Genomic DNA, 10,994 nt, shown 5'->3' on the forward strand with positions numbered 1-10,994 from the left:
AAGGGAAAGACACAAACACACTGTCAGGTTTTAATACTGTTTTTGTCACAGTCCTTCTGCCTAATCTTAGACAGATCACTATTTGATGCTTCTACATTCTCCCTGCAGTAAAATGTTAACAATGTCCAGTTCTGTATGCAATGATTACAACATGATTTGAGAACCTTGGGTGTAATTTGTTCTGTGTTAGCTCATGGAAAGACTGAGCATCATTTAACTGGCGTCAAGATTAGCAATACTGTGGCTTTGCCACAGCTTGCTGTATTTAGATTGTCGGGGGATGGCCTATCCTTAATCCAGTGGTAGAAAATCTAATTGTTCTCAGGTTTTTGTTATTATGCCCCAGATGAAGGTTACTGTCACCAAAGGTTTGGACGGGTAGGCAGGGGAGTTTCTGCATTCCAAGGCTGGCTATATTAGCTAAAGTAGCATTTTGAGGTATCTTAAAAATTCCCTGGAAAGTAGTATGTGTGCTTTCATATGTGAGGTTAAAGAAAATTAAGTTCCTGACTTGTAATGACATTCAATGGGAATACACGGAGTTCATGAAGGGATGCATGCCTGAACCCCATTTTTCAATTAGAACCTACAATTGAATTGCCTACAATTCAAGAGCACCAACTTTCTTCACAGCTTTTTTCCAAGTCAGAGGAAATGAATTCCAATATCCTAATATCCTTCCACTGACTATAATGGGACCTCTGTCCTGTACTGCATTAGTCAATTTAAAAAGGGAATAATATAGTAGAAAATGGCAGCAGGTATTCTCCTGAGACTAGAAGAAAAATTTTTTTTTGAAAAGAGTACATTCAGCAAACATGCACAGCAATAATAATTTTAGTATATTTGCCTTATTCTTTAAATTATGTGATGTGTAGGTTTAGTGAAATCAGTCTGTATTATATGTCCAGCTTCATTTATCTTTGATTTCTCTGGGAAGTCACCCAGGGACAGCTGATTACTCTTTATCACTGGTCAGAATTATCTATTTAATCACTGACAAGATGTTTTCTTTGGAATCATGAACTTTTAAAAATGCTTCATAATTAAACTGTAAGCAAATACAGCATCTTAATCAAGGTATATGAGCACATACATTTCTAATTCCAAGAAAACCTCTATTCTCCTGTGGGGGTAGGAGGAATCTATCTGAAAGATGAACTACAAAACAAAACAAAACAAAACCTTGGCCTTATATCCAGAAATGTTTTTACTGGGATATAGTTGAATAAAACATCAGGCTTCTTTGGCAAGTAACAGCTTCTGACTACTCCCTGATGGATGCACTTGAAAGCAAATGCTCATCCTTTGCTTACTGACAAAGGTGACCCTTTGATATTCTGAGTGCTTGATGCTGACAATCAAACCCTGAAATGTGTGTATGAATTTTATATGCTATATAAAAGTGTGTGTGTCAGGGAGGAAGAAGGGGGATGAAGAAGGGAGGATAAAGACAAACGCTAAAACAAATGAGAACCCACATTCAGATTTAAATGAAGACTTAACAAAAAGGAAACTAATTCATATCCACAGGTTTAATTGAGTCTTTAATCTGTCTTCATGCCCCTGTCATTTAGTTCTATACATCAGAAACTGGGAAAAGCAAAAATATTTACATCCTCTCATGTTCCCCAACTTTGTTTCTAAACAGAAGTTTGTGTTATATAACCAGATAATCAAGGATATGTGAGACAGTAGATGCAATATAAAAGGTCATACATTTATCTCTCAACTGGACCCTCTTGAGGAAGACTCTTCAACTAGAAAAATGTTTATGGGAAACTTCAGCCAAGTCTGGCATTGAGAAGATACTTCTTCCAAATTAGTACTTCTCAAAGTGCAATTAGTGAAGCTGTAAATGGACAGCTCACATGACCTGAATGTTGCAGCAGAATGATGTAGACCCTTACAAAAGCCAGGTCAGGAAGGCAAGGAGGTGGATTAGCAAATAATCAGCACATGTAGGTGGAGCTTTGCTTTGGAACAGGTGACAAATCAGTTGAGATCTTGAGGATAAGAGGACAAACCAACACAAGACATCACATTAGGTATCTGCCACAGACTGTCTGCTTAAAGAGATGAAGCAGATGCAGCCTTCTTTAGGGAGGAAACCCTGTGATTGCAGGTCATAGTACTCTTGGGGGACTTTAATCATTCTTATGTTTGCTGGAAGGGCAATATGTCTGTGTGCAAGCAGCCCAGGTTTCTGCAGAATGTCCTGAGACAACTTCTTCACCCAGGTGATTGATGAGTTGACCAGTGGGTGTATTATGCTGGACCCATTCGTCATGAATAAAGGAGAACTGCTCAGGGATATGGAACAGCACTTTGCCCAGAGGCCCCAAAGAGCCTTGAGTCAGACAGAAAATTCTGGTAGAGTGAAGCACTATCCACAGTAGACAAAAACTAATAAATCAGAAGCCTTTTAAGTAAATTTGAAACAGTTCTGTAAGAAAAAATCAGATGCATCTAAGGATGGTGACAGTAATAAAATGTTTCTTTCTATAATGTCTGAAAAGCCACAGTCTTTGGGGAAAGTACTTAAATTCTGAAAATAGGGGAAGTCACACCAATTCAGGTTCAAGATCCAGCATAGCCTATCTAGGAATGTGTATTAATTTTGACTGGAGAACCTGGAATTCTTTTGATGAGAATACTTGTGTCTATGGTCTCCCAATTATATAATATCTATTATTCATGAAAGAAAAGAATTCTCTCTGAAGCACATGTAATTGCTGTGATACTATCAGCCCAAAAATTCTAAAGGAAATTGTTCAGAAAATATTTCCATACATAAAATAACAGATATTTATAAGGTGAATAGTGTAGATCCTGACAGGATCTGCCTGGAAGTAGCATGAGGCTCAAGCTCACATGAGTCTACAATTACCACGAATATACATGCAAGAGTTTTCTTCCACAGGCATTAACTCTTTGCCGGCAACCCCCTGGCAGTCGTTATTCCCAAAATGTGGGAATTATGCTATTCCCATAGTCAGTAATTTTAGCAATTGTAAGAAGCATTAACTGTGCTTTAAGCAACTGACCTGAAATGTGTAAAACTACATGAAGTGGAAAGGAACTACGAACGGGTGCTCTGACACCTCAGTTTGCATGCCCTTTAAATCCTCTGCCAGTGCCCCGATCAGCTTGACTGCAAGGGCTGCTAGGTACAAGGAAGTATGTCATAGAGCCAAAAGTACAGCTGTGTTGTTTGGTTCTGTCTTTTGGGGGGAACTTGACCTTTCATTAATGATAACATGATGCCAAACACAAAAGGTATGCAAATGACTTGACTGAACTTGATGTCGCCTTCCAACATGAAGATATAGAATGAGCAGAGATGACAAATATGCTGAAGATGACTGAATGATCATTATGTGAGCCTGAGCAACACATTAAAACCTTCTTTGTTCCAGCAGACATCGAATGTGAAACACCACTTGATGTTTCACAAAGAGACAAAGTATGAAATAATGCCAGAGGGACAATATTCCTATACAGAGAGGCCACTTCAGCTGAGCTCTCCAGGAGCCCTGCCCTGTACCACATAGCATAAGAAAGCTGGGGATAGAGGGACTGCAGTCTTTATCAAATGATACGACTCCAAAATAAACAACTCTGTAAAGAAAATAGTCGGAATTATAGTTCTAACATAAACATTTGCTAATGTTTCCCCCTTCTCCATTAATGTAAGTTTTTTACATCTAGCAGCTCACTCAGTATTTTATTTCTTTACAACCTTTGTATTTCTTTTTTGGGGTGGGGTTTTTTTATGAAATTAGAAGACAAGAGAGAAAGGACTGATATTTTTTCCTTCTCTTTTCCTTCTAGAGGGCAATTCTTTCCTTCATCTGCCACCTCAGACTTTCATGATAACTACAAGCTTCACTGCATCCTGAAGTACTTGCAAGTGCATGTTGAGGTTTCTTTCACCCCATTAATGGTGAAAGCAAGCCACAGTCTGCATTAGCGCATATGGATCGACAGTAGGCATTCACATCACAACACATTTTCAGTTTGTGTTTTGAAATGTTACACTGACTGGCCACAGCTCTCAACCCACTGCTGCCCCACTGTGAACCGATGCTCACCAGTGAGGGAAATGGCAGCAAAAGAAAAGGGAGGAACAGACAATATGTTGAATTTAATAAAGAGATTTCTCTAAGCTTTATGGTTTACTATATTTGGTAAGCCAACTGTGAACAACAAATGGTGAAGTAACAACGGCTGTCTTAAGCCTGAAAGAGGCATTTTATTTTTTAGCTATTGCTAGCCTTCAAAATTTACATTCATGATGTTGGAGCTTCATAGTGAGAATGCTACTGTGTTACACAAACAAATAAGAAAATAATAATTGCAGCTCCAGAGAACAGCGATCTAAATACTCCATAATAAAGCATGAACTTCACATGTAGTCTCTCTCTAGAGAGGAAGATTAATATGTTCAGCTGTTTTTCTATAGCTAGAAGTCTAGGGACACACAATTCAGGACTATGTGCAGACTGCTAACAAGAGTAGAACAGGATAATCTGTGGAAAGATGTGATCCAAAATGTAAGCACTAGTGTGAGTGGGTAATTAGCATGAGAAAAATAAAATCGTTTTGTTTGGGACACAAAAGTGAAAAATAAGAATTAACAGAACTATTGCCTTGAGGGTCCCAGGATTTGCTTGCTTTGTAGGTGGAATGGGAAGTAGGGGAGGAGGTTATGTATCGTTACACTGTAAGTACCATCATGTGCCATCATGTAGGAAATGGGGTTTGTTTGAAACAGATGGTTGCAAGGCTCTTATGTTGTGTAATATATTTGGATGCAAGGATGATGCCAAGTAGATTCACAATTATGATGATCGTAAACATTAACCATGCTATATTTCCTGCCTTTTCATTTTCTGAATAACATCCTTGCCCATCCCACCCATTGTTCATTATCTCCTTTCTTAGCCCCCATATGATGGTTTGAAACCTGCAAGCTGTTTCTGGATTGTCACCCTGGGCCTCTAACCTCTCAACTGTCCCTCATTACGAGTTATCTCTATTCCGCAGAGACCGGCAGTACAGAGAACTTCTATCAGCACCAGTAAATCTTTCGAAGAGGAATATAAGATAAGTGGGTGTATGTGTGTGCAATTCAATATAGAAATGAAGGGCACTTGGGGAAGTCAAGTGGTGGAACATAAAATATGACTGATGGATGAGGAATAATGGAAGCGCAGATGTGCCACAGCATTTGTTCTACTTTTTAAGAGAATGACAAGTACTCAGTCTATTGACGTGTGAGGCAGGTGACCTAATTATATAAATTGGGGAGGCGGGGAAGGGGCTAGGAACTCTTGATTTTTTTTTTGTTTTCAATCTCTGTTTTGAAATTTCTGACTTTAGCTGTGCAGAAGGACACTTAACCTCCCTGTACATAAGTTTTGTCACATGTAAAAGGCTGGTCTTAATGCTTACAGTTCTTCTGGATGCAGAATGCAAAAATCTAGACCCTGAGAGAGGCTATTCTGATCATCAAAAATGAATGGAAAATTGCTTTGAGATACTCTCTGAATAAACAGAACATACAAGGGTAACTTTTAACTTTAGGCTTTGCAAAAATGCCAAATAGTCACTGTACTTGGAACAAGAACCTGAAGGCATTAGGCATATATCATAGTGCAAGTTACAAGGCAAGGAAAACAAACACTGAGCAAGTGTCTGCCAGTAAAGCTGCATAAAGGATGTTAAAAGTGCAGATGGGGGAGTCATTTTGTTTTTTTTGGGAAAGAAAAATTTTAAAGGTAAGTGCAGAACACCAGTGCACTAAAAGCTGAAAGGGAAGATTTCTCTTGCTAGTTATCATGCCATACAATTAAGATACGATACCTTTTAACCATTGGAGTAATGTTCCTCATTACCTCCTAAAATGCTGAAAAGGCATGGACTGTATTACATGACAGTAATTTTCTTTGTTTAAATAGCCCCTCGTGTGTGCTCACAGCCAGATAATTTTGCCTCAGTACATTGCTTAGTCCCCCTACTTGCAGTGACTTGGAGGGATTCTGCCTTTTGTTTTATTTGCTTCTGCTGAAATACACTGCTGTGCTTGCCTTCAGAATAGTTGTAGCCAGAAGTAAAATCAGACAAAAGAAAGAAAACATTGCTGAAACTATATTGTGTTAACATTTAGTTCATCCCCTCCTCAAAGCATGGTCAACAGTACCTTAAAACCATTCCTTGACAGAGGGAAATTTATCTTTCCAAGTGGTTCTTTCAACACCAAACAAAAATATTCTGGTTTTGCCTACAGTAACACAGTATCCTTTTTGCTTTGCCAAGCCACATACCAGCAGGAGTTTGACTTTATCTTCCTTGAAAAATGGAATTGTCAGCAGAGGCTGATTGTTTATGATGGGTTGTACAGGTAGTAACATCAGATAGCTCCCAGGCGAGCATACTGCTTGAACTATATGAACATCAATAAGACGCAGCAAAAATGAAAAGTATGTCTGGAAGTTTCCTTTTAGTGCCAGACAGACAGAGTGTTACAAACCATTCCACAGTTGTGCCTGTCGTTACCAGGAAAGCAACTTGGTCCTCTCCATTGCAGACTGCCAGAAGCTGTTCCTGGGTTAAGGAGTAAGATTTAAGACTTGTTCAGATCTTTCTTTAGTCCTAAAGAAAATGGAATCCTATGCCTTTATGTAACAATGATTCTAGGTTGTGCTCTAAACTCAGTGATGGATGCCAGTACATGGATTTTACATAGCCAGTGGGACAGCCATGTCAAAGCTGTCAAGTGTATACAAATAGTAACTATAGCTGTGAATATAATCTTGGAACAGGGCAGAATTTTTCATTTTTTTTTTACTCCTTGAATATCTGAAAATATCTAGAAAACACAGTTTATAGTTTTATATGCAGCTGCACTACTACTTCATTGTTTACCTGTGATTTAAAGATGTATTCACCTCAGCCCTTTAAAATTGCACTAAGTAGTCACTGGTACAACTAGATCTCATTTAAAATCTAACCCAGATGTTGCAAATTTTGGCTAGGCAGTAGTGCTAGACACTTCTCTACTTTGATGCTCATGTAATTCCTGTATTTTATTTTTGGATTGAGTCCCTGCCAAGTGCTATAATTTCTGAACCAGAAGAAAAGATATCTTCAGGTTAAAATGTCACTATGCCCATCAGTCACACTTCAATGCATAGCTATAGTTCACAAGTTATTCAGCAGTGCAATGAATAATTCCAGTCTAGAACTTTTCTTCAAGTTCCTTATTATTGGGTTTGAGACTAGTGACTGGAGGTGTGAATTCCAACTCTTTTAAAAAAGATTTTATTTCACAAATATACAGGAATGAAATTGAGGAATACAAGGATGGATAACAAAGCGATCAATCTGGTGTCAGCAAACACGAACTTGTATTTGTAACACTGTGAGTGTCTCCCTGGCAGCTGCACATCCTTGTCCAGTGAGACACAGTTGCATGTTTGGGCTGACAATGAAGTGTGCAGCATACAAAACTGGGGAGCACTTTTTAATAGCTGACAGTACCCATGGCTACCAAAAAAAAGTTTCATATGTGCTTGGACAACTAACTCTTAAAGGATGGAAAGCTCTGGGTTCAATGAATAAAGAGCATACAGGGTATGGAGAACGACAGTGCTCTGGTCTGTGACTCAGGTGATGCTGCAGCATTGTCTTCAGTACTGCCTTGAGCTCTGTTTTCAGAGAGATTGTCTTTCTTTTTTATTATCTCAAACCTGAATGCATTCCCTTTCACTGTTTTTCCCCTACTCTCTAAAACTACTATGATGCAAATATGTTTTTTGTACTATAAACAGTTACAGAATTTTACAACTGTAATTTGGGTAGCTCATAGAAATAGCACTGTTTTTTAGAATCTTTCACAATGGACTTCTTAAATCTCATATTTTGATGTAGATATTTGGATTAAACAGATGCTAAAAAAATGAAAAGAAAAAAGTGAAACTAGCATGAGTAAAAGATTTTTTTTTGGTAGCTTATATAGAATCTTTTTATTTTTAATAGTTATGATGTTAATGCCCACTAGCTTTAACCACTAAACACAAAAAACCCCAGAAGATTCATGTCTGCCTGTTTATACAGTAAGGAATAAGCACAATTCCCCTTTATATACATATATTGCTATTGTTTTAAAAGATTTTGTTGTTCACATTTCTTTTTTTATATTCCTAGCATTTTTAAGTCCATATTTAAGGTTAACATTTAGTCCTCTGAGGAAAAAAAAAAAAAGCTTCATAAAAATGATCATTATCCTCATTTGCCCACATCAATCAAGTTTAATTGCTCAGTTAAATTGCCTGGTTACCTCAATTTGGAGACATTTAGATGTTTCTATCATTTCCCCTCACACCAATCTTCAACTTTAATAATAAAAGGCTGGTCTTCCATGCCTCTTGGCTAATTGTTCAGTTACAAGAGTGTGAGCAGTTCTGGCATTTGAAAGATGTGTGAAAGGCCACTTGTGAATGGCTTAGGAACATAGAATCAATGACATTTATACATTATGTGTTCTTTCTGTGCTTTACAACAGGAAGTGTAATAAAGTACAAATAGGCGGAACAACAACTTTTTAAAATAACGTACATTTTTTTCTCTCTCTCGACTCCTGTTGAAACTGTCTTGGTTTTCTGGTCCAACTAGACCATTTTTTAACTGTCTCTCAGCAAACCTATCCTGCGGGAATATTCACTTCCCCATCAGTCCCTCTGAAGTCAATAGCTTGTACTCTAATTCTGCAGTGGAAAGAATGTGGGGCTGAGCAGGTTTAATGTCAAAATTCCCAGTGAAAATGAGAGACTGTAGGACTCATCTCAGGACCACAAACTATCTTTGAACTAAAAGATCCCCAGTACCCTGGCCACCCTCGGCAGACTGTGAAACACAAGAGTGTGTGGGTGTGTGGAGGACTGTTGTCTTTCAATTTGTTGCCTTTTTTTTTTTTCCTTGACTCCATGTTTCATACCTGTTGGTTTTTTTCCTTCACTGTCTCATCTTCTGTTTTTGTTTTTGCTCTCTTTAGGGAACCTTTCTCCCAGCTCTTATCCTCTACTCCCATTTAATATCATTTCCCCCTCCTTCCCATCTTGATTCCTCTTTGTAAAGCTTCCATTACTTCCACCTCTGTCTTTCTAGTTCTTTTCTCTTACTCTTTTTTGTTTTTTTTTTTCTTACCCTCTTATCTTCCTTCTCTAATTCTCCTCTCTGAGGACTCTCTGCGTTTGGCCTTTTCCTCTAGATTGGGCTCAATGGTTCCTTTCATGAATGCTGATTATCCTGGCTGGAGTTCTATGAGTATTACAACAGCTCTGAGTAGCTCTTCATTTGAATCATGCCTTGCAGCCATTTAGCAGGAAAGGAGTGTCACATCCAACTTTGACTGACAGCTGACTGGCAGGAAAGAAAAGCAGCCACCATCTCTCATGGGAATGCTCGGAAGCTTGCAGAGGGAGATAAAATGTCAAACCACTGTGATCTGCAACCTTTGCTAAAAGGCTTGAGAGATCAAACTAGGATCAGACACAACCCTATTTTAGTTTGGAAAACTAAGCTGTATTGTTTCTGCTTTGAATGTCATCATCAATAGCACAATTTCTGTATTCTGCAAGACATATTCCTACAGACTATGCCACCTTGGGCAGTATAGACTCTCTTTAGGCTCTTAACAGAGATGCATTAGCTCTACAGCTCACATAATGGTTGTTACCTACATGGGGGTCTGCTGCTCAGGGAGGCGGATGTTGTTGTCAGAGTTAAGCTGTGACTTTTCTTTTTTAAACCTTTTTTTGAACCCTTTCCCAACTGTCAGCATGCTTTGAGATTAGAAGTCTTCAGCTGCTTGGTGCCTCTTAGTATATATGCAGAGTGTGCTTCAACCAGGCTTTGTAGGAGCATGGCTGGTGGTGTGAAAGTCATGTCACGCAGTCCTCAGTGGCACCACGAAACCTCCTCAGAAAATGGCTGCATCACTGTTGTGTGCAGTGGGGAATAAAAATGGAAATAATTGCCTTTTGCTGGGTAGAGACCATCCTAAGCAAAAATTCAGGTACTGTGAATCCTAACTTATACCTAAACCTCTTCTGGTTTATGTAGTTTGACTGTAGCAAAATTAATGAGCATGAGGGAAAACACATATTCCACTTTGAAGCTAAAAATCTGGCCTATAATTAATTTCATTGTGCATTATTTCCAGACACAAAATAAACTGGAAAATCTTTAACAGAATTGCCAATGATTTGCCATGGGACTTCCTGGTTAAATGAAGAACTTCTTGTTGATGACAATTTGAAGTTGAAACGTACTAACCTTTCCGCTGAATTACTCCTCAGCAGAAGCTGGGCAAACAGGAACACGAACTAGAAGTTGTAGCAGGCATTGTTCTTCCCTACTTGCTACTGCTGGCTTTCCAGTGCTTCTAAAATCAAAACTTAGATGCATATGAAAGAAACTTACCTTGCCAACATACTGGTAGTCAGTTCCTGTGTATTCCTCCAATAAAAAGAACTGATTCCACATCCAGCTCCTTTTGGAACGATGGAGGTCTTGCCTGCTGTTTCCAGACAACACCAAAACCTTTTCCTTTTCTGGAAAGCCACTAGTCCTCTTGGATAGCGGAGTTAAGAAACTTTGGTGGGGCTGACCAGCCCAAAACAGCAGCCAGAAGCAATGGTAAGTTCTCATCACGGCAACACAAGATGGTCTAAATAATGATTTTTTGTCTTGTCCTCAAACTAACCTACTTTACTGCACTGAATCCAATCTCATGCCGTCCTCCTTCTTTAGTCTTTGCAGTCTCAAAGGAACTCTGAAAAGAAAAATAACGACTTTTTTAGCATTTCCAAAGGTACTTAAGTGTCATCACCGCAGCAAGTCCACAAAGCAGACGAGTAATAATGATTGTTGAAAACCTGGGCTGTTTCTGAATCAAAATGTCGCAAATGGTCCTTCAAATGATCTGA

At 38.7% G+C, this 10,994-nt stretch overlaps 1 protein-coding gene across 1 annotated transcript in view; it reads right to left on the minus strand.

The window, feature by feature from the left end:
* Positions 1–10,716, minus strand: part of LOC309580450 (cadherin-6) — a gene marked incomplete at both ends in the record, with an annotated part of 44,855 nt that extends 34,139 nt beyond the window's left edge. The window contains one exon of the mRNA XM_082294435.1: positions 10,489–10,716. Coding sequence (XP_082150561.1) covers positions 10,489–10,716 — 228 coding nt within the window. The remainder of the gene's footprint in view (positions 1–10,488) is intronic.
* Positions 10,717–10,994: the final 278 nt, after the last annotated feature.

The sequence above is a fragment of the Coloeus monedula genome, assembly GCF_965178545.1.
Source record: "Coloeus monedula genome assembly, chromosome: 1".
In the NCBI taxonomy this organism is placed as follows: Eukaryota; Metazoa; Chordata; class Aves; order Passeriformes; family Corvidae; genus Coloeus; species Coloeus monedula.